This window comes from Accipiter gentilis, chromosome 19, assembly GCF_929443795.1.
Source record: "Accipiter gentilis chromosome 19, bAccGen1.1, whole genome shotgun sequence".
Lineage (NCBI taxonomy): Eukaryota > Metazoa > Chordata > Aves > Accipitriformes > Accipitridae > Astur > Astur gentilis.
In genome coordinates this window covers 9,933,349-9,958,193 of record NC_064898.1, presented here as the reverse complement: position 1 = coordinate 9,958,193, position 24,845 = coordinate 9,933,349, and the positions used below count along the sequence as shown (strand labels likewise).

Sequence of the window (24,845 nt, the reverse complement as noted above, 5' to 3'; positions counted from 1 at the left end):
AAATATTTCAAATGTGGAGATACTATGAAAAGAGAATGCCTCTTTTCAGAAGTGAGGCAGGCAAAATGAACAGAACTGGCCACATCATCAGTATATCATGGAGTTTTTTTGTTATTATGGAAAATATCAAGTTCCTTGTGACCTAGCTTACTGCGTGAGTGTGTTTCACATTACGCCTAATTATTATCCTTTATGAAATGAAATAAAAGAAATTAATGTTAGTATGTCAAAAAGAAGGAAATATATTAAAAAAAAAGACTTCTAATAGAGGTACTGTGAAATGTGTGTCTAGTTTTTAGGGCTGCCTTACTACATTCAGTCATTGCATGCACGTTCAGATTTTTTTTGTGTTAAGAATTTGAGGTGAAAAATACTTCATGTGGTAAATTCTCTGTACATGATGAAGTATTCAGTTTCCTGTTTGTCATTTAATTTTTGAAATGGTCTTACAAACAGTTTAGTGTCCTAATAGCCAAACTTAAAGGAGATGAAACTTAAAAGGAAAGAAAGGGCAGGAAGGTGATAGGTGTGAGTTCAGGATTTACTTTGGTAGAACCTCATTTGCCTCTGCCTCATCTCACTAAACTTGTGGTTAAAGGTGATCCTTCACCCTCACTTCAGAAGGCATTCAAGTGTGAGATACCAATTCATTTTACATATTAATTAATACAGGCTATATAAGGTAGGGCTGCCACACAGATTGAATGTATTTCTGTTAGTCTACCTTATTATTAAGTCATCCTTTATGTCTGGGATTCTTGACAGACAGCTGTTGCTGCTTAGGAAATAGCTGTAATAGTAACAGTTGGGAAAATATGTCAAGTCCTGCTCTTGTGTCTCATCCAAGCAGAGATGAGCGCTACCTCCTTTCTCTTGGGTCTTGTTTAGCTGGCGTAGTGATCAGAAGATCCACTCCTCCAGTGACCCATGAAGAAGCTACATTGTTACTATGTGGGGCAGATATTATTCAACTTTTTCTTAACAGAAAATGTGTAATTACTTAAATTCACAGTATAGAGAGAAGTTCTATGGCATAATGTAGACGTCATAGATAAGTGTCGTATATAAACATTATTTTAGCCATTTCAGCTATCAGTTTCTCACTAATATTTTTTGGGAATTTATTGCATTGTTGGTGGGGCAAGTCACCAGTCCTTCATTAATGAAAGAATGCTAGGCCAAAATTTGAACTGCCTCACAGTAAAAAGGAGTCATGTGGCCACTTTCACAGTGACTTTGCAATGGTATTTAAAAATTCTCCCACCTCATAAGGTTCCCCTTCCCAAAAGAGCACATAATCACTCAGCAGCAGATGCTTAGTTGAGTTTGAATCTTTGGCTGGCATCTCAGTGATTGTGATGGAAGAAGAACTACCCAAGTCCATGTATCGTGACTGTACTGCAGAAGCCTGATCAGGTATCGGATCGTTGTCTGAATGTGCTATTAAAAGTTTTGTTGTGTCCGTAAGCCTGGCGGGCTAGTGGTATAAGTTATTTCTTACCCTCATTTGGAGGGGGAGGATGAAACCTAAAAGAGATTCAGGTGTGTTACCAACAAAGGGTATGAAAGCAATAAAAAGACTAGGAGACTTTCTTATCTTATTTTCATGACTTCAGATTTTGCTAAGTATGGATGTCTTAGTGCCCCTTCTTGTGTCACTGAAAGATGAGCTTTTGGAAGTCACATACTTTCATCCCATCTTACACATCCCCTCACTGGCATTTAGCAGTCCCTTTTATACAAAGTCTTAAATCCACAGCTTGTGATTGTCATTGCTGCTTTTAAAATCATCCATACTTCACTATCAGCCAAAATACATCATGGCATAGCACGCACTCTGTTGTCTGACCTTTCCTTTCTGCAGTAATGCTGATTATTTCATTCCCATCTTTGTTTTAATTTCCTTCCCACAAGCAGACTGCTGTAGATCTTTGTCCATTTGACATCTTTTCTAACAGCAGATGTGACAACTCTCTGTTTCGTAGTTTTCCACCTTGGTTAATGAATTCTCTTACAACTCTCTCTTTCCTAGTTTTTTGAAAAAGACGTGGTTAAATTTTTCCTCTCTGCTTTTGCTTCAGATTTGTTCAAGATCTTTGCTCAACTTTTTCATCAATTTAACTTTCTCCTGTTCCTTCACTTTCAGCAAGTTTAAAATGCCTGTATCTTGATTCACATTTCCTCCTCTTAATTTCTTTTCTTGCTACTGCAGCTGATGCTTGGTGTACTTTCCTGGTTTGTATGTTTAGCAGTTTTAATTTTTTTCTTCAAATTAATTTTTGAAACATGCTAAATTGATTACAGTTATTATATAGGTAGATTAGAAGACCACTAGAGACAAATGCATTTTTGTTCTGTATAAACCTAATATAGCAGTCTGCTACATGGTTAGGTACATAAGTAATCAAAAAGTTCTCTGAAGCTGAATGTATGCTAATAACTGAAGCCTTTACATTGGCTTTAAAATGGTGACTTAGAATAACAAAATAGTTTATGGAAGGCTATGAAAGCATATCTTGTTTCATCCAGTTTCTTACATGCACATGGGTGCAGATTTTGATTTAGATTGTGAGTGGATATAGAAAAAGCATAGTTTTTAAAAGCTTGTCATTTTATAGGTTATCTTCCATTTAGAATCCCTCTCATGGTTTCCTCCATATAATCTTGAAGATTAAAGATCTTTGGGGGAAAACCCCTCACCTTCTTAACATCAAAACTTGCACAAAATAGCTTTTTTTTAGGTGAGTATGGCCTGTAAGCTTAATATGAGCTTTCCTTGTGAAACCATTTCTGATGAAGAGCAAAACTATTCAGAAAGTATCCACAGGCCATTGCTTTTAAATCCATTTGTGAATGTCATTTGAATGAGCACAGTTTTCAGTATGATCAGAAAAATGTTTTGGTGCGTCATGAGATGCTTGGATTAAATGAGATGTGTGTTGCAGTGCCTTAAGGCTTGTGGAAACTTGCAAAGTATCTACACTATAATTAGGTTTCTGTCATGAGTCTCACATTTTGTTATCCTCTCCTTCCTCTGCAAATGGGGAAAACCTGAAAAATTGGATAAAAAAAAAAAATCTGAGGTATAATTGTGATGTAATTAATACTTATTGAAATTTTGGAAGGAAAGTAAATTTTAGCATTTGAGCACAATGGAAAGGGCAGTAACACTGATGAAGATGATGTGAAAATAATTCTGCATTAATGGGTATTTAATGACAGCCCAGCGAGAGCTATAGATTTGAGCTCTTTTAAAATGTGTAAAATGTTATAAACAACAATAAAGGGAGAAGTGAATAAAGTATTCAGAACACATTTTTGCACTCCATTTTTCAAGTTTTCAACTGAAAGTGCACTGTTGTTAGGAGGAAAACAGTAGCAGAGAGGGATTCATCTCGCTTCTTAATAACCTCTGTTTCTGTAACCCAAGCTCAGAAAAATGCCCATTGATGCTGAAGCAAAAATTAATACGAGCCTCATTTCTTACCTCACCTTCCAGCAAGTAAGATATGCTGTGAACTTGGGATGATCAATGTGAGAAGATGGCTAGAATAATTTATTTTTTTTTAGCAGTATGAGTAGCAAACAAGCTGAGGCTGTCATCAGGGGCCTGATACTGCAAAATGCAGGAGTTACGTACCTCCCTGGAAGACATTAAATGGCTGTGGTTGTAGAGGTATGACAACAGTTAGACTTCAGGTCACATGGGAGCATCTTTCAGAAGATGCTGCACTGTAAGCATTGTACCAGTCTGTATTTTAAGTGTAATATATATTTTGTATTTTTGAAACTCCTTGCAGAATCTTCTAGTGATACAACTGTTGCTGGGAGGAAACTGGCCATTGTTACATTTTATATTGCTATGTAGTTTAATATTTGCCCTTTTATAGAGATTAGCAGATCATCTACATCTACATGCAAGCAATGCTCCAACCACCAAAACAAACCAACATTCCCAACTGAAAGATAAAATTGAATCCGCTTATTAGTATTTTTTTGAATATTATTATAAAAAAAAAAAAGATACCAAGTACAAAATCGGTCACTATTACATAAACAAATCTTAATATCTTCAGGGAAAAAAGCAAAAGCTTTTTGATTATTTTGTGTCTGTTTTGTTTTTTTTTAATTAATCTCTTAACATTTGGTTTTAGAAATCTATTAAATAATCTCTTCAGGCAACAAACTATATAAACATAACGATGTAAGCCTCATCTGTAGAGCTATGTTAGAGCTGATGTTTACTTTATAGGTATAGAAACTGAAACACATACGTCTAGTATGACCTATCTAAGACAACATAGGAAAAGTGTGGTGTCAAAAGCATCTGAAAGACAGCACAGTGACAATCTCAAACATTAAACAAGCACTGGAAAAAGTCTTAGAAGCAGTTGGAAAAAAGACCTTATAATTTAAAAGAAGAAAACACAAACTAGCAGAAACTGACCCTTAAAAGAACATTGTTAGAATGAAACCAACACAGGAAACCAGCAGACAAAACTGAAAATTATTCCCTTCTCATTTAATGCCTGAACACCCTGAACATGTTTTAAGGATAGAAATTTTTTTAAAAAGTTGGTAAGTAGGCCATCTGATTTAAATATAGGTATGTTTAGCATACATATATATTGTCACAAAAGTGATTTGGGATGTTCATCAACTGAAGAGGAAAGGGACATGACGTAGGACACATGTATACATACAGTTTATTTCTGACAAACAGCCTTCCAATAAGAAAGAGATATTAAATCACAGTAATTAAAATACAGAGGCAGTCTAGTAACCAACTTTTTTGTGTGCGGGTGGCATCTAAGCGAGATTCTGATCCTACAGAAACCAAAGGGATTCTTTCAAATCAATTCACAGACCCTTCCATTCTACCCCGTATACACATACACAAACACACAGAGAGAGGGGTAAAGGTATACCCTAATTCAACTCAAAATACAGTTTCAACAGAATTTCATCAGGAATTAAGTTAGTTAACAGTGTTTAAAAGTAACATTTAAATCTGTGAACTAAAATCTTAATGACAAAGTCAATGGGAGTTGCACTGCAAATCATGCTAGTATTTTCTAGAGAAAAGTAGAGGAAAAAGGCCGATGAAGGTGCACTTCATCCCATTCTGTGGCTGCTTTTGGTTTTGAAGGGATGATACCATTTAAGAGTAGGAATTCATAATCTAGACAGGTCACAGACTCAAGCTGTCTTAATGCAGCCCGTGTTAAGGAAACACCCAGCTCTCATACACCAGATCTGAGAAGGCAGAAAACCCCTGCAGCTCTCCGTGCCTGTTCATGCAGATACAGGTACCCAGCAGTAACTGAGTCCTCAGCAAGCGGAGGGTGCAGATCCTGTCAGAAGCCGCTAGATTGCCTCAAAGAGCCATGACAGGTAGAGGTCAGCATTTTGGGCAGTTGTGCCATTACATCCTCCAGCAGGGCAAGCAGCCTGACATGGAAGCTCCCTTAGAGCACTAAGGCTGCGACTCTGCCTTAGCTGAAGTTAAGTTAAGCCTGCACTACTTCAGCCTCCACCCACAGCTGCATTTTCCTGGCATTCATCTGATTAGGGTGTACACAAACAACTGACTTGCAGTTATTTCATTTTCTTATTTTTCACATCAACAAGACGAGTCAAGAACTCTGATTTTGCTGGAAAACTCTTAGAAAACATTCAAGGGCACTTCAAGCTTTAAGTGTAGCCCGTCCAGCTGTTGAAGTGGAAGAAAAGCAAACAATGAGCAAGCCCTTGCCTCCGCCAGCAGGTCAGACGGATGCTGCTGCTGAGACTGAAAAGGGATGCCTGTCAACTCACTTGTCAGTGTCCATTCCCCTTATCTTAATAGTTCTGCACTTGGAACATAACAGCAGCATTGCCTGCACACAATAGCTATGAAAGGGTTCAGACAGGCCTTCCAACAAAGTAATACTCTCTTGATTTATTTTACACATCTCTCCATCTCTAATACTTTTCTTCTTTGCTGGTCAGCTAAACACTCCTCTCAGCAGCAACCTTCTTCCCTTTATATTTTTCTCCTATGCTGGCACACTCCTTATATGAGAGAATTTTATCATCCTCACCCAGCACCACATTAAACCAACTGTACAATTACACTGAAATCTGACAAATTTCACCTCAAAATGAAGGACTATTAAAGTGCTTTGCTTAATAAAGAGCATAATACTGTACTGAGATTTTTTTTTGCTTCAGATTATTTCCCTTGAAATATGATGCAGTCTCTCTTCAGAATTAATGTATTGATTGATTTCAAACTACAAATACTATTTTTCATGGGTGCCTTTATGTTCCAGCATACTGAATGGTTTGCGCTGTATAGCATCTATTTTTATTTTTTTTAATTGCAAATAATTTTCTTTAATCATGAGTACAAATTTGATGACATAAAGAAAATCGCTAGGGCGATCTTTTCTGTTTATTGAACTGTTATACACAGTATTCAATGTTCTATTACAATATGCTACAAGTAATTTTAGCATTATTTTAGTGAACTATAAACCAAACATGTTTAAATCATAACTACTCTGTCATCAACAGAAATCATTTGCAAAAGCAGGATTCAGAGCGAGACAGAGCCTAGAGCTCCAGTTCAAGTGGCGCTGCCAAAGGAAGGGGTAAGGCACAGGGCATAGTCTCCCCCAAGGGCTTTCCCATCCAGGCCATGGCTCAGCCAGCCCTGGGGTGAGGCTTGTGGCAGGGACCAGAGGTAGGAGAGAGACAAAGGCCACAGCATTACAGTGGGAAGTAAACCCCAAGGAATGCAGTGTGGCATGAGACACACAAAGGAAAAATAATCCACTAACTATCAGCTGACATCTTAACTGATGTGATCACACCATTCTTCTACTAGTTGAAATTACCAGCATTACTGCTTTTAGAAATAAACTCACAGTTTGATTCTAACCTTTGGCCAACTGCAGGCTATAAAGCAAATGAATTCTTCCCTCAGAAGTGAACTGTCGTGGTTTAACCCCAGCCAGCAACTGAGCACCATGCAGCCGCTCATGGATGCATCCAGTGGGGTGGGGGAGAAAATGGGGAAAAGAAGCAAAACTTGTGGGTTGAGATAAGAACGGTTTAACAGAACAGAAAAGGAGAAACTAATAATGATAACGATAACACTAATAAAATGACAACAGTAGTAATAAAAGGATTGGAATGTACAAATGATGCGCAGGGCAATTGCTCACTACCCGCCGACCGACACCCCGCCAGTCCCCGAGTGGCGATTCACTGCCCCCCCACTTCCCAGTTCCTAAACTAGATGTGACGTCCCATGGTATGGAATACACCGTTGGCCAGTTTGGGTCAGGTGCCCTGGTTGTGTCCTGTGCCAACTTCTTATGCCCTGGCTGGCCATGAGAAGCTGAAAAATCCTTGACTTTAGTCTAAACAATACTGGGCAACAACAGAAAACATCAATGTTATCAACATTCTTCGCATGCTGAACTCAAAACATAGCACTGTACCAGCTACTAGGAAGACAGTTAACTCTGTCCCAGCTGAAACCAGGACAGTTGGTGCCATATTTATTAGAGCTGGATTTTCAGATACTAAGTTGCTTACAAGCTGAGCAGTTAAAAATAATAAAAACATATTTTGCATGTAAGCAGCACAAACCTGGTGTGAAATCTGAGAGGAGACAAATGTGGGATGCCACATTGCTATTTATTAAGTCACTTTTCAGAGCACATTTGTGCTTTAAAATCTGAGTGGAAACCAGCTCTCGAATATGACAAGGCCATTATATGAGAGATGCTATGAACTTTTGAACAGCTGTTTGTGTACTTTCTGCAGCATAGCTGACTGGCCTTAACTATGTCCCACTAAAATAACAAGACATGGTAAAACACTGAGAAATTATATCAGGCACCAGTATCAACTAAGATGTATTTGCAAATGACAGTCAGATATTTCCAGGCAACAGAGTGATTTGTTCCAAACCTCAGCAACCCTTAAGATCTGTTGTGTGGTAGACCATTACCTCAGCTGTTAAATAGAATAGGTTGGTAGTTCCAAATTAGGGCATCAGTATGTATAGGTTCAATTATTAAAAACACAGTGTTAAAATCTTTGATCAGAACCTGTGGGAGTTCTTGAGCATTTAAATTGTATGACTTCAGATGACTCATACGAACATAAAATTTTTACAGGAAATAGCTTTGCCTTAGTTGTATTGAATGATACTATTTCTTGCCTTTAGGTAAACAAATAGAAAAGGTCAGTAAAATTTTGCACTGGTAAAACTGCAGTATATCACCAACTAAAGGAATTTATTTAACGTAAGTCTGAGCAGTTATGACCTGTGTACAAATTCTTTAAAAGAAAGAAAGAAGATTTTTATTGTACAAATGGTTTATAAATTAAAAAGCTGAAAGAAAAATTACCATGTGAAATGAAGCTGTTAATAATACATGGCAATAAACCCTATATATTTTGAATATCGCAGTTAAGCCTCTGGACAAAGTAAAATGAACTCTTAATCAATTGCAGAAAGAAAAGAGTCAAAGGAAGAAGGCATTTCCTGGTCGTAGGGGGCAGGGAAGAACTTCTAGCTTTCAAAACTGCTGGATTTTCTTCTTTTATAACTAAAAACTTGGATTTTCACATAATTTTAATCTTACCAACTATAGAGAACTGCCATGATACTATTAATTATTTCTTTGCCTCAGCTTGAGAACATGGAACGTAAATGTTAGAATATTTCTTTTCAATAAGTGTGTTAGAATCTTGAGGAGAAGTAAAAAGGGTATGAGGTTTTGGTTTAAAACCCAACAGTGAAAGAAAAAGGAAATATGACTGTGAAAAGAAGCCAGTGGCAGACTTCTTAACTTCAGAGTTAAGAACAGCAAGCAGCTTTTCCATATATTAGAAGCTGCTTTATCCATGGCTTTGGCTCCTTGTTAAGCAGAGCTGGTTCTGTTGTCAGTTTTAGTGCAGGAAAGGTAGAATGTTTCCATAACTGTAACTCTTCTTTGTTTAGTTGAAAGCCAGATGATTTAGCCATATTACATGACATTGACCAAAAACTTTCATTCCTGTGATTACTGAGGTTATTAACCATCCTTGTTAACTAGATGTGTAATAGGGGAGGAAAAAAAGAAAATTTGCAGGAAATTTTAAAAAGCTGATCAAGAAGATCTCTGATCTCTGTAATACCATTAATGAAGAACTAAATGAAAGGAATATAATGCTAAGCAGTGTGGTTTTGTGGGAAGTAGATGCTTAGTGAACTGTGTGTGTTTATGTATTTTTATCAGAGCAGAATCTGGCTTGTAAACGCATCTATGGAATACACTGAAATTTCTGCAATGCTTTTCACTTAAGTGTTTTGATTATAAATAAACATGGCACAAATTAAATGGACCAAAACCTCAATAACCGGAACATCCCAAACCAGTGGCTTCTGATTAAGTAGGTGTTTCTGGTGGGCCCAGGGGATTTGTTCCATGGGAAGTGTATTATTTCAAGATTTTTTTAGTGACATGGAAGAAAGCTTTCTTGCTAAGTTGGGCTGAAACAAAGTTGTGTTTTAAGATAGGCAGAACTACAAATTTCTAGGAAGAAGAAATTTGGAATAGAGTTTTAGGACTGAGAGCTCTTCCCTTAGAGATATAGACCTTGAAAAAGATTTGGGTGATGTGGTGGTTGGTCAAGACAACGTGAACTATTCTAGTGGGATTTTTCTGACAGGATCAAAAGGGCTAATAGAATTATTGAATATACAAACAAAAGTGACAGGTAGAGTTGGGGAGATGGTGAAATCTCAGATATGTCTGTTCCTGAAATACTTAGGAAAGTAGACCTATATGCTGAGAAACATCTGGAGCTGATTTTCTTCACCTTGCAAAAGAGAAAGTTAAGAGGAAGCATGATAAGCATGTATCTACATAAGGACCTGAACTTTGAAAATGGGGGTTCCCTCAAACTGGTCGAGAGACCAGTTAGGCAGTATGGACATGGTCTAAAAATCAAAGATCAGTAGCCTCAGACTAATATCAGAAGTAACTAGTAACAGCAGCTAGTTTTGAAAGATTGTGGTGTACTGTCCTTAAATGAAATGTTTTAAGATCTAGACAGAACGTTCTTCTAATCCAGGATATGGCTACTGCAGTAGATTGATTCAGCCCTACAGCCTGTGTCATGCTAGTCAGGCACATTGATCCCATCACCTCTCCTGTTTCATAAGTCCGTGAACCTGTAGTTATTGATCTGTCAAACTGCTCCTTAAATGACATCTAGATAATATGCATTTAACCACTGTTCAAAACCTGCATATACCATGTTGCTGACCAGAGATGATAAATGAATGTTCTGGCTACTGCCTTTAAGGTGAGATTGCTTGGTTTTGGTCTAAAGGGGCTGGAAGCACTTTCTTAGTAGTTAAGCTACAACAAATTATTGTATTGATTTTTGGTTAAACTTCTTTCTCATCCTCAGTGCTTATAGCCTGGAAAGGACATGACTAGATCTTTCAGCTGTGAAGAAAGTGCTATGTGGGTGCAAAGGAGAGCTATTCAGTATAAATGTAAAAGAAGATATGGATGCTAGAGTTCACTATTGCAGATAAAAGAGTATTTAATCAGATTGTGATGTTTTAGAGCTTTATCTGACAGCCTCATGGCGCCGAGTTATGAAGTTATGCTATAACAAATTGTCAGCTAATAACATACATAATTAAGTATTCATACCTTGAAGCATGATTTTTTGTTTTCCTGCCCTAGTAAATTGAAATAAATGCAAAATCCATTTAATCTCTAAATTATGTGCTGTTTTTACAAGTAATGATTTATAGCTTGATAGAACAGTGATAAAATCTGTCATTCTTATTGTGTTAATATTTTAGATATTCCAAGAAAGTCCAGACTTTTCTGTTACTTTTTCTCATGTCTCAAAACTAATGTTGGACAGCTTAGTAATTCCAGATAGTTACAGACTTATCCGTAGATGAACAGAATCAATTCACATGGTATAAATCAGTATCGAACTGTTTGACTGGGTTCAACTTTGCCTCATTTGATTACTTTTTACAGCTGTATTACAGTACATTGTCCATGTGTGTTCTGCATGTGCCCATATTTCCTCCTAGCAGTAGCAATGTAAGAATGGATGACATCGTAGTTAAAATACTCCTGTGAGTCTTCGAAGATCTGTGTTTCTGGCTGAGCTGTAGCATTTCTTTGTAACCTAAGACAAGGTAGTTAATTTCTGGGTTTTATACAGTCATATAAAAGGGCGTCTTTATTAGGTGGGGATATTACCTTTGCACAGTACAATATACAGTTGTCTTCCAGGTAATAGGAAATAAGGTCCTGACTGGGGAAAAGTATTCAAGGATTTGCTCAGCACACTGTATGTGCTTATACATGTGCTTGAATCTGTGTATAAATTTAAGCAGTGCCTTAGTAGGATTGTTTTCCAGAATTGAAGCTTAAGTTAAAACTTGATGGCTATTCCTGCATTAGCAAACAAAATAGCCCAGTAAGAGCAAGATTGCTGAGTAAGATAGTTGGTGCTGCGAACCAGATCGCAGGCTGTGTGGTGGCGGTGGGGTTATGCAGTATCGGCTCCTATCTGATGCTTTGAACTGAATCATGACATCCTACACCGCACCACTATGCCCAGTACAGAAGGGCATTGACAGACTACAGTGAGTTCAGCTGAGGTCACCGAGATGGTGGTCCTGCGAGGAGAGGCTGGGGGAGCTGGGCTGATTCAGCCTGGAGCAGAGACGGCTTTGGGGGGACCTGACAGCAGCCCCCAGTGCCTACAGAGAAGTCATGGAGGAGACAGAGATGGAGCCAGTCCCTCCACAGCAGTGCAGAGCAAGAGGGCGAGAGAAGGTATCTGTAAGTTAAAACAAGAGATTGAGCATGGATGTAAGGGAAGCTTTTTCCATGTGAGGACAGTCAGGCAGTGGCATAGGTTGCCCAGAGATGTTGTGCAGTCTCCAGCCTTGGGATTTTGACCTGGCTGGATGAGGTCCTGTGCAGCCTGGCCTGACCTCAGAGCTGACCCTGGTGTCAGCAGGAGGGTGGACCAGGGATCCCTGAAGTTCCCTCCCAGTCAGAATGATCCTGTGACCCTCTGAATGCCTGGTGTTAGTTGGAGTGTATTAGCTGTGCTCGTGCAGACTGCCTTGCAGCGTGAAACACAGGAGAAGTGGGCCTGATTAGGACATTGGCTTCTGAAATGCACTCCTAACTCCAACTCAGTGCTAATGTAGATGCACCTTATACAAAATCTGCTTTTGTTTTTCATTGACAAGGAATCAAATTCTCTCTCTCCCTCAAAAAAAAAAAAGTCTTGATAGCATCTCCTGTTGATTGCTGCTCTGTCTTGTTTTTCTTTTGTACTCCTGATTTCAGTCTCTGCACCTATTAACTTCAGATTCTTTTTGTGTCTTTTTTGTGTCTTTACTGTTCTTTAGAGACTTATGTATATTATGCTGTCTGACGTACTCCTCTTCTATGGCATTATGTCAATCTCCCACATTCACAGCTGTCTTTTCAGTGCTCTGTTGTAAATCCCTTGAGCAGGATCTTTGCTGCTATATTGGCTTAAGCCTGTTTCTGTAGTTGAGACACTGTCTTTTCATTTACCATAGAATTTTTCTATCTAAAATTTTCTGGACTATCAAGTTTAAAAGCTGGTTTGTCCTGCTTTGTAATATCTGGTGTGTTACTTTCTAGCTCTGTTCTCTTAAACTTTTTTGCAGTAAAGTTTTGAAAAGGATCACACTTTTAGCAGAAAAATGAGAGAACCCCAATGGTGACCCTAAAGAGCAAAGAATGCAACAACTAAACCATTTAAAACCATGTCGTGGTTTCAGCCCGGCCGGTAACAAAGGACCACGCAGCCGCTCGCTCACTCCTCCGCCCCCCTCCGGTGGGATGGGGAGAAGACGGAGGAGAGAAAAGGAAAAGAAACTGGAACCTCGAGGGTTGAGATAAAGGCAGTTTACTGGGACAAACACAAAGAGATTACAACAACAACAACGGCACTAATGAAAAAGTATACAAAAAGAGTGATGCACAGTGCAACTGCTCACCACCCGGGACCCGACGCTCCACCACTTCCCCCACCGAAAACAGAGCCCACCCCCCGGCCTGCTCCCCATTTATATACTGAGCATGATGGCACATGGTATGGAATAGCTCCTTGGCTAGTTCAGGTCAGCTGCCCTGGCTATGCCCCCACCTCCCAGGTTCCTGTAAAAATTAACTCTATCCCAGCTGAACCCAGGACAAACCAGAGTGGGTAAAAGTGGAAAACTTCAGTAAAATCATTTGAAAAGCAGAAGTAAAAATGATCAGAAATGAATACAAATTTGACTTGGAAGAGAAGGAATCATAACATGGATGACCATACTAGGACTATGAGGTCATGACGCTTGTTGGAGAGCAGACTGCCTGTGTCCGTACCAGACAGTACTCGGTCCTGGTGGCTTCTTTTGCCCCATATGATGCCCTTGTGGCCTTAAATGTAATTATGATTTTTCACTGCTTTTTCTTACTTTAACAAACCTGAAATAATAAGAGAGCTGTGCTGTATCTGTCTATAGTGGTGAGGGTTTTGTTTTGTTTCATAGCATGTGTTGAAGGCCCTGGCATGTAGCTCTGTTTTGAGGCGTTTGTATCAGACAGCTTTGCACATAGCATTGGAGAACTGTATAAAGCAGAGGGGCACAAATATCATGCAGTTTTGCCCCTGTCTTTTGTGGGGGGAGATGAATTCTTATCTGTTTAGTTTTGATTTGGAGAGAAGAGGTTGATTTACTCAGAAAGTTTGAAAGTGAGTTTGGGCAATTAGGAGAATAGAAAATGGCACATACCAGACAAATGGCTCAAAAGAAACTGAATTTAGACACCAATTTTGAAAATCTTGGCAGCTGTGTTCTTTTCCCAGGTCTGCACTCAAACACACTGCTTTTCCAAACAGCTTTGTGTGGTACCTACCAATATGCTTTGGTAGCATCATTGTGATGATAGGGCACCAGGACTGCTGGAGCTGTAGCTTGCTTGTTACTCCCACGAGTGAGCTGAAATGTGACTGACTGGTCTTCAGCCTTCTCTCTGCCGAGGTGTTGCCCCTGGACTGATGTTAAAGTAATGTCCCATTTTATGTGGGCTCATTTCTAAATGTGCTGATGCTAGGAATGGCCTATATTCCTCAAAGAAACTGAGGGTTGTATTCTAGAAACATTTTTATGCTAGCATAAAAAAGTTTCAACACCAATGTCATCAGCATTACTAAGACAAAAGAAAAAGAGGGAGTGGTACACTTTTTTAAGGGACATGTGCTCTCACCTGAATTTCTGTCCTTGCCTCATGAAATAGATAATTTAAAGGATGTTCACTTGGAAGGACCTGACAGACTCTAAATTAGATATAATCCTTCAGTTCGTTTAAAGATAAAGCAATCCCAATAACAACAACAGAAAAAAAAAAAAAAGGCAGCAATAAATGTCAGTTGAATTAAATATCTTGGTCCCTTTTGTATGCTCAGAAATCTGGCAGGCAGCTTTGAATGAGTTGTATCATTGCATTTTGCTCATTTTCCCATAGCAGAATCCCTTTGGTGGAGGGAACTTAATGTTACGGTTTCTGAATCAATGCAATTACTAAGCAAATGCTATTGTAGAATGTTAATAATGGAGGTATGAAAGCTAGGGAGAACACGTTTTAGCTTTCACTCCCCAGTTGCTTTAGCAATTCTGAAGTTAGGAAAATTATCATTTTAGTTTGTTAAAAGGATTGGATTTCATTTTAAGCCACTGAGAAATAAGAAGAGTTGGATCTCTTGGTGCCATTTTAACTACCTTGTTTTAGAGACAAATACTTTATCAAAATACTTAGCTGCATCATTCCTTTAAGAGTAACAAGTCTTGGTGAAGATAAAATGTGAGTTTGGATCATTCTTGTAGTTTTATTTCCTTGAAGAGCAAGAATAACGAGTAATATCTCTGTCAGATCTTTTTATTTACCTTTTTTATCAGTAACATGTAGGGTGAATATCACCAGTATAGCATGTGTGTATTAAAAATATCTAGGTGGCTCAACTTTAGTCTTAAAATAGTAAAAGAAAAAAAAAAACGAGCCAGGAGTTTGCTTTAAAACTGTGTATCTTGTTTGTTTTAGGAGAAAAGGCTAAAAGAAAAAGCAGCAAGGAGAGAAGCCAGGAATAAGAATGCACAGGTAAGGATTTTTGCTGTTTTGATCAAGCTACTGATTGTAGGTTTGAAACTGTTTTTTAATTATTTCATTCCTTCTTTAATAAGCAATGTTGTGATTAATGATTCTTTAAAGGCATTTTCTGTTTGCTTGCCTTTTCTTACACCCTTGCTTTGATGTGGTTACAATGATTTCCTGTGGAAGGATACTGAGAAAGCATGAGTGTGTGTGTGTGTGTGTGTGTGTAAATACGTAAAATGTATGGAAGCCTTTTGGAATTGCAGCCTCTTTATTTGTATTTCAAGTGAGTTGCAATTTCAGCAGCAGTGCTGATGACTTTTTTTTCTCTGAATACTTAGTCATGTTTATAACTTGCAGGCAGTAAGATTATTAATTTTTTTTTTTTTGGTCAAATTGCATTTAAACCTGTTTCTGCTGAACCTTTTCTTTAAACAGCAAGTATTTACATTGAAATATATTCCTTCCCCTTGTTAGACCTACAAATAAACCTTTGCTATCCTTTTCTTTATATGTACATTACTAATTTCCTAGAGGCTGTTCTAGTTTTTCATATTGCTAGGATTGTGATAAACTGAGATTTCATTCAGCTGCAATGATTTTTCCAGAATATGGACACAGTAGTGTGTGTTATTTCTCATGCTGCACCTCCTTATGCTACACATGAATAGTTATGGTTTGTTCTTGTTTGGCAGTTAGCAAATATCTTACTCCCTTGAGAAAATCGATAATGTTCTTTGTCTGATTTTTGCAAGCTGGCCATGCGCTGGGAGGCTTAAATATAGGAAGATGCTTCATTCTGTAGTTCTGAAGTGGAAAGTAATTACAGTTTAAGATGAAAAGCCTAGTTATACTAAGTATTAAATACGATTCTGTCTTCAGAGATGGCAATCTATGAGAGCTGTTGGCATCGTGACTCCCCAATCAAGCAATAGAAATTTTCTGCATGTAATTGAATGTATAGAGATGCATACTTTTTAATGTATTGAGCAAGCATTTTAGGAAAATTATGAAATGAATGATTAACAAACATCTTAATATAGGGAGAAAACATTGATCAAATCAGGCTGTATCACATTCATAAATGCTGCTTGTTAATTTTGCCTCTTTTTAAGGAATAAACCCCCCCCCCCCCCCCCCCCCCCCAATGTCTGTTATTCAGCAGCTGGAGAAATAAGCCCATTCCTTTCAAAAGGATCTGCTTGCTGATGTACTTCTATCCTATTCTTTGCCAAGCAAATGAATCTCTCTGTCTCATTGGAAAACAAATGAAGTTGATCTCTGTTGAGGAATGATCTGTCTGTGTGTGTGTGTGTGTGTGTCCATCGGTTAAATGCGGAGCCTCACTCCCAAAACTGCATAAGATAAAACCATAATTTGATGCACCTCTGCCTCTCTTCTGTGCAACACTTGCACTTGGAAAGCTGACTTAACTGGTCCTGGTCTAGTGTGAGATTGGCATATGGTTTCTGTGAGCGTACCAACTGTGCAAAACTGCTATTACTTTGACTTAATTTTATTCCTGAAGCGCTTAGCTCACGTTCTGTAAGAAGGTGCAAGCCTCAGGACCTGACATGTCTCTTCAATGAAAACTGTCGGGCTTTTTCTCTTGTTTAGAGGTTGTTTTTGCCAACAATTGTGTGCAGCCGAGTCCAGTCATTTTCAGTGGGGTTCATTTCAAGGAAAATGCTTCTACTGGGAAAGGATGCCAGCTTGGAGCCAGGCTGTTCACGCCTGGAAGAGGAAGGGAGCAGTAGATGGTAGATAAAGGTGGCAGTTTCCGTCTGCTGGTGTCTGAGGAATTAATTAAGAACACTCCCTGCTTCATAGAATCTTAGAGGTAAAGCCACAGTAGCTGAAGCTCTCCATAGTCTGTGTGGAATATGACTCAAGCAGCTCATAGGAGATATGTGGGGGGAAAAAAAATGGAAATAGTAAAACACAGAAACTATTGAAACAGAAACTAGTTTAGAAAATATATGCTGCCTAAATCAGGAGTTCAAAACATTTGCATTTTCACTAGTGCTTTCAGAATATGTCTTGTGACCCACTTACTCTGCAATACACAACTCCTTTGGCAATTAATAGCATTTTTGTAAAAGACAAAGCAATAAGGAGAATCAAAAAAGCAGAAAAGGTATTTTTAGCTTCATTAATGCCGTTTAGCAGCTGGAGAAAAGGGGCTGGATCAACAATTATGAGCAGCCAGTCACTTCAGAACAGCTGTGGTCTACCAGCTTTATTCCCCTTGTTTGTTTTATTAACTGTATCTCTCTCACATTATAAACTCCTTGCTATAGAGTATTACTTATTATCTTTCACTAGTGCGCAGCCTACTGGGCCTGACATGACCAGAATGGCAATTTAATTTCCCATTCTAAATATTAAATAATAATTCATCAATTATGACTTTTGCATCTCTGCTTGAGTATAATTCTTGTTGTCCTGTTGTTGGTTGTGCCCTGTTACTCACTGGACAGGGCCTGGTGTGTTATTCTTAATGTATGCTGTTTTTTTCCAAAATGAAAAGGGAATTTATTTGGAACTAAAAATTTATGGTTTATGGTTTATTTATTTTTACCCTTTAAGCCATACACTTTTGGGATTTAATCTTAGTCTTAATTTAATCTTAGATTCTTGGATTGTGATGCTCTTAGTTTTAGGATTTCTCTGTCCTGTGCATGCTCATTGATTTCCCATGCCAGGAATCTTGACTTCTTGTCATTTTTCATTTACTATATCTGTATTTTTTTAACTCATGGCCTAGCCTTTCTAATAACAGTTTTCCTTCAGTTCTGTACCCCCATATTGTTTTGGCAATACCCCTATATTGTTTTGAGGAGGAGGGGAAGTCTCTCCATTTTAAGGTTTTTTTTGTTGTTTTGGTTTTTTTTTTCTTTCATTTCAAAGTTTTAATGCCTTCAATGAGTGCAGATTTTTGTCCGTATGCCAACAAAAAGGAAAGATCACAGAAGAGATGGGCCTCCTGCTTTTTCTTCTGGTGCCACATGAGCAGTTGCAGGGAAGGTTTTGCTCAGCCTTCGCTGCGCTGGGATGGGGTAGGCTCCCTGCAACTGGAATTGAACAACCAAATTCTGGCAAGCTCTGCTGAATGTGCTTGAGCAGGGGATTAGATGAGTAGGTAGCTGCAGTGTTATTGACTCCACCTTGGACAAATCCCCATGCAATAAATAAACTGGGTAAGAAGTGAGGGCTCTTAAAGGATGCTTTGGAGAAAGTATTTCTTGGAATTTATGACCATTAATTAAATTTGAGTGCAAAAGGCTGTGAAAATAGATCTCATATATTCAATGGATCTCACACTCACATGAAGTAAAACTGGAAACTTAGTTTTGGGGGGATTTTTTTATCATCAGATATTTATTTGTCTCCCAGTTCAGGAGAACTTGATGAGATATTTCCAAATGCAGTGTTTTGAGATGAAAAAAGCAAACATTTTGTCCTCACTCAGTACTGATAAAATTGTAGTCCTCAAGCCCTCAGACAAATTTTGATACTGTTTAGCTGAAGATGGTCCAGAGAAAATTAGGCAACCGTGTTGTCTTTTGACCAAGAAGTAAAGCACTGCGCAGAAGCAGCAGCAACATGGATGGCTGCTCCGAGGCGGTAGCTGGGTGTTACTTGGTGAAGCCAGCCCCTGAGCTCGAGCAGGACATCCCTGTGTCATGCAGTGCTCTCTGCTCTTGACTTTGCTCTTTTACTTCTAGTAATCTATCACGTACTGATTTCTTAGTATGCATAAATGACTTTTATTTTAGGTTTCAACCAGCATTTAAAGGTCCTTGCTCTGCAAGCAGCTGTTAGCTGCAATGAAGCTAAACAGGACTATATTTCTCCTTTAGTGAGTTTAGTGTTTTGCTGTCCTGATGCCTTAGGGCAGTATTGGTGTGTTAAGAATTATGAAGTGAGGAAGGTTTCGGTTTCTTTTAAAGAAAATTATTTTTGTAGGAAAGGCATTTTCCAGGAGCTGCTGAACAGATCTGTGGGTCAAGGTGGCGGAGCAGAGCAGGAGTCAGGAGAAGGTGCTGTTTCCTGCTCCAGCACTGATGTGCTTTGTGATCCTCAGCTCCCACCATTATGCAAGAAATGATAACTAGCTGCTAAAAGAAGGTATCAGTATCTGCTAGAAATAGACAGGACAGCATCTGTAAGCAGTGCCAGGAGGTAAAACTTGCTCAGTCATGACAGTTTGGTGCATCAATTCAGCCATTGGCAATCCTCTAGCAGTTACACCATGCTGGTGTCCAAAGCAAAACAGAAAAACCTGAAAAACGGCTGACTAGCAGACCAGAGGGTGTTTATCCAATGTCCATAAGAAAAATGTAGCCTGCTGAAAGCCTAGGGAAATCTGGCTTGAACTCCTTAGTGAGCAGAGTTTTCAGTTTTAGAAAAGAATGAAGAGGACAAATCATTGGAATAAAGCTGAGGATGGGGATTAGCATCAGACCAGAAGACTGACCTCTTCTGAGAGATCAAAGCACTTGGTTGTCAGGGGCACTTTTTCATAGGATTGAATTCTTGCTGAATAATTGTAGAGCATTAAAAGATCAACAGCAACAGCAGGATAATAGGTATGCTTTAACTTTTCCCATGTCCTCTCTTTCTCCCCTGCTTTCCTTCCAATATATTTTGCTGTTCCCAGAGGAATTAGTACTTGTGTATGAGATTTTACGTATTTTACAAAACATGTTCTTGATATACTTCATATATGTAATTTAAGATTTTCACAGAGTCACAATGAAGTTAGGAATCTTTCTACTCTATTATGAAGGGATTTATGTGAACACATCTATAAAATACGCCTGGGTGAGCAGGAGGTGTGTATTTAAAGATATGACAGATTCAGGCATTGATACTTGCCTGTATCGCATCACTGCAAGGTGTAATACTCAATGTAGCATTCTGTTTTCTGAACCTTGTGCCACGCTCTACTGAGATTTTAACCAGAAAAAACCCTTAAAAACAGTGTTTTCTTGTAATCTTCAGTACCTTCCATGGGATTTGAGCTACACTTGTAGCTCAAGAAATCTTTGCAGCGTTTGGCAAATTCAAACAAGAAGGGGACAGAGTCACATCTCTTGGGTAGCTATTGCTAATAATCCACTGGCAGAAGTATGATCTTTAAAATATTATGAAAATTCTGGATCCACTCTGTATTGTTCCTGTGGTAACTGGAACTGACTTCTATTACCTGACAGCTCTGCTTCTGCCTTGAATTTCCTGTTCCTTGATATCTAGCCCACGACCTGGTGTTTAGGCTGGAGACTCTAGATTCAGTGTGGGTGTGAACAGGAGTGAAGGAGGAATTTGGTCTCTGCCTCCTGTGAATACTGGTTCCCAAATCCCTTTGACCAATTTATCAATAAGTGCTCTTGGGAAAGTCTCATGGGATGCCCTGCATGCTGATGGTTAACGGTGAAGGTGCTTTGGTTCTGGATCACCTCTCATGACCCTGCCATGGATGGTGTTGAGGAGCCATTGCTTTAGCTCCCTGTGGTTTCTGGAGCTGGAGCAGGGTTTCAGGGCTAGATCCCTCTTGTGGTCTGGAGGATGTAGAGATTGTAGAGTTTATTTTGTTCATGTAAGACCTCAGGAGAGGGTTATGTTATCCTGATACAGGCTACATCTTGTCACTGCTGTTTGATAGTTGCAAAGAACTTAAAGTTGTTCTTCATCAAGAATTATTCTTGATCTGCAAACCACAAAGAACAGCAAAAAATGAAATATTTTTTAAATTAACGTATTCTACAATATTTAATATTTGAAAATGGGTATTATGTGCCTGTATGGAAATGTTACCTGTATTCTTCTTTCTGAAAATAACATGTTGATGATTCCAGTTAATATAACAAATTGCTTTAAGTAAAGCTGTAATAAGTCCTGCCTTTTCTGCAATTAAGAATGTATATGATTAAACCAGTATTTCTGTGTCGTAACCCTGAACAATTAACAAGGAAGGATTCTGATGGATTGATTTGCCAATTATGTATGCTTCTGTGAACCTTTTCATTGCAGCCACCAGCATACTGAGGATTTTAAATATATTTATCAGATTGGCTATTTAAACTAATTGGCCATAGCCATAGCAATTGAATTTTGTGAGTATAATATTCACAACTGTTATTTTTAATCATATGTGGTATGCAATGACAGTCTGCTGCTCTACATGCAGTAAGCTGATGATTTACCAGTCACTGAGGTGATTTCTTTATAGTCCTGGCAGAAGCATAGATGAGGGGGGCCACGGACCTTGCACATGCCCTCATATCTGCTGAAGGTCTGCTGGGATGAGGTGGATGCACAGTGGATCAACACAAATGCATCTTCATTACAGTGTCTGACATATCTATACCCTATACTTTGGTTTCTATTTGCTTTCAGATTTTTGGTAAAGAGAGGAAACTTCTTTTTTCTTTAAACTTTTGTTGGTTTTCTTATTTTTTGGAGTTGCAGTTCTAGGGGAGCTTTTGATGAAAGATATAATAAAGATTTGTAAGAGTAGAGGAGCAGGATTTCTGGTATGTTAGGGAGCACAGAGGTTACTGTCTTACTTGATTGCAAATGATTTTCTTAAATTTCTAGGGCAATACTGAAGGAAATTCTCCAGTAGCTAGGTTAAACTCCAGGAAGATTACAGTGTTTAGTTCATTATTCTTTAGGGAACTTTTTGTTTCCAGAATGTGCATGTAAGTTTGATAGCATTGGAACAGGTGCTTTGGAGCTATCTTAGCCTTCAACTGCTGAACTTCAGAGCTTTCAAGATGTTAAAGACTAAACATTTTTGTTTATTTCAGAACATTTTCGCATTGGGGGAGAAAAAACCCCTCGGTATTTTTTTTATTAAAAGCTTAGACTATCAAAATTGCAAGATTGCGAATTGAAATAAGTATGTGCATTTCTTTCTTCCTCTTGAATTATGTGGGTTTTGTTATCGTTTATTTGGATTGTATAGTTACGAATAACTCTTGGTAGTTGTTGAATTAAGGAGTGCTTTGGCACCATTCCCCCCAAGCTTTTGAATGGGGGTCAGGAAATAACTGAGTGGCTACTTGAGTCACTGCTTGAGCTCTGTCTCTCCTTTGAACAAGGGAGGTATATATTATTTTCCTTCATTTTTTCTCTTTGCCTGCCTCTGTAGATACTAGGAGCAGAATCCCACCATCAGGTTCCTCCCTGCATATGGCAGTGTGGTGGAGCACAGGGAAAGCAGTACGAGACCTCTGTTAGTCTTGCACAGATGCTTTTCTGAGGCTAAACCCCAGAAGCTAAGGTTATATACATTTTTCTGTTTGAATACACACTTCATCAATTCAGGCAACATATTTTAGTTCAATACATGTATCTAGAAAAACAGTAGGTGTGAAAGAAACAAGGCAAGAACTTTTTGTGCACTGCAAAGTGCAAACATATATATTCAAGGGCAAAGACCTTCCCACCTGAGCTTCAGATTTCCATTTCAGCATTGATTGAATGTTTTCATGCTAACTGTATGGGACCATGTTCTGTAAACTTAATTAGGGGAAGAAGAGAGCACTGGGACTTTGCTTTGTGATCACTGTCCATCAATATGTAAGCATTTCATTTTTTAATATGCTCTGTTGTAAAGGTGGCAAGCGTACAATTTAAACATAACTAGCCACTCCAACGTGGTTTGAAATTTATATGTAAGTTAGCAGCATCTTTTCTTCTTGGCTTCCAAAATTTCTTGTTCAGTTTCTTCACTGATTTGACATCCTCCTCAACAGTTCTAGTCTGAGCAGAACACAGATGGTCACTTTGCCCCTGCCTGACTCTGGCCAAGAAATAAGAGGCAATGGACAGTGCTGGAGCTGCATATCTACCAGTATGAAAAGGGGGGTGCGGGGGCACGGGGCAGGACGGAATGGGACACGGACGGACACACACACACACACACACAAAAAAAGCTCTTCTAAAGTGTTATAAACCATCCTTTAGGCATTTTCATCTTAGTAAACAGATCTCTAATAAGTTAATTATAATTATAGTTAATTTGTTAATCTGCTCTATGCTACTAGTTAATAGTGTCTAGTAACCAATATTTGAAATTTCTCTCCCTCTAAAGCACAAAATATAAAGCTGTTATACCAAGCTCATTTGCTGCGTTCCATATATGTTTTGAACAGCAAATCAAGTTGTTCACTATTAGTGTGGTGTTCTTGTTCTTTTTGCCTCACGACTGTCCTTTGATGTCTTAAGCAACAGAGTACAGTAGAATTGCCTGGAACTGAACTTTTGGAGATCTTAAGCCTCTTTTCTGCCTCTGTCCTGAATCCTGAAGGTGTGGGAAACCCCAAACAATCCAGAAGTAATGACCTGAGGCTTGCAGCAGCTTTCACACAAAGCTTTTATTTAGGAAGTGAAAATTCTTACTGGCTCGGTAGGTCTTTTTCTTTCTGCTGTGGAAAGCATGTGTATTCAATCCCTCAGTTCTATCTGTATAAATATTATGCAGATGCTTGCATTTCACAAGTAAGCTTGTATCAGACTGTTCAAACTTGTTTATTTTGCATCTTGATTTGTTGTGGTGTTACTCTGAGCCACTTCCCAGCTTTCCTTATGGGTTTGAAACTTTCTTAGATTATAGGCTTCAGATGGAGGAACTCTGCTGCATATCTCAGGTATGAGCTTCTTAAGAATGAGTTAATTGGCTGATGAGCGGGGGTAATCTTTCAGATGTGTTTTGATGATGCTGACATCCTCACACAGTAAGGAATCGTAATTAGGTTTAAATTAAGCAGCTCTGTTTTCTCAGCATCCCTCCTGTTTATATTCTTGGAATGTGTTGCTTGCAGTATTGTATGTAGTCTGCTATAGGTACTCTCAGCAGTCGTAATTGCTACTAGTGATGAAAATTGATTTGTGCAATCAGAAAACCATAATCTGCATTCTGACCGATAATGCTGCAGTTGCCAACATTTTAAAATTCTTCTGACGGCTATTTTTTCCAAATACTCTGGGGTCACGCAGTCACCAGGATTGCAGCTGCTTTATGCTGAATCTTATGTCAGCATTAAAAAAAAAGGAAAAAAGCTCTTAATGACTCTCTCAATATATTTTTTTTCCAGAGAGTTTTAAAAGATTTAGTGTTTTGTCAGAGTCCTCCTTTGCCCATTATACTACATCAGGAGTAGTGCAGCATCCCATGTTTTATCACAGTATGCAGTGTTTGTAATAGGTTTTCTGTTCTTTAACAGTGTCAGCTGCATTGATAAACCAGTTTGTTATTTGGAAATGCCAAACTAGTAACTAACACACATGGTTATTTAACAGACTGCATGGGGAGTCTGATAAGCCCGTACTTGCCCCAGATGGAGTATTACCTTCTATTTGGAGGAGGCCGTTAGGACCTGTGTCTTCCTATGTTGGCTCCAGGTGTCCCTCAATGTTTCTTTTCCTTAAGGCAATGCACAATTTTTATTTTCTGTTTTTCCTCCATTTACTGTTTCCTTTCCCTCTTGTTTTTTTCCTCTGGTCTTCTATGAAATTTTTTGGAGGTTTTCTGTGTTTCTTATCTCTTGCTGTGTCCTCATCCCCTTTTCTGTTTCTTCTGAAGGAGCTAAATTCAAGCTGATACTGCTTTTATTTGGTTAC

The 24,845-nt window shown here is 38.6% G+C and overlaps 1 protein-coding gene across 1 annotated transcript in view; it reads left to right on the top strand.

Annotated features, from left to right (window-relative positions):
- Positions 1-24,845, top strand: part of DDX10 (DEAD-box helicase 10) — a 202,088-nt gene that overhangs the window by 124,710 nt on the left and 52,533 nt on the right. Inside the window, exon 16 of the mRNA XM_049823686.1 lies at positions 15,162-15,218. Within this exon, the coding sequence (XP_049679643.1) occupies positions 15,162-15,218 (57 nt within the window). The remainder of the gene's footprint in view (positions 1-15,161; positions 15,219-24,845) is intronic.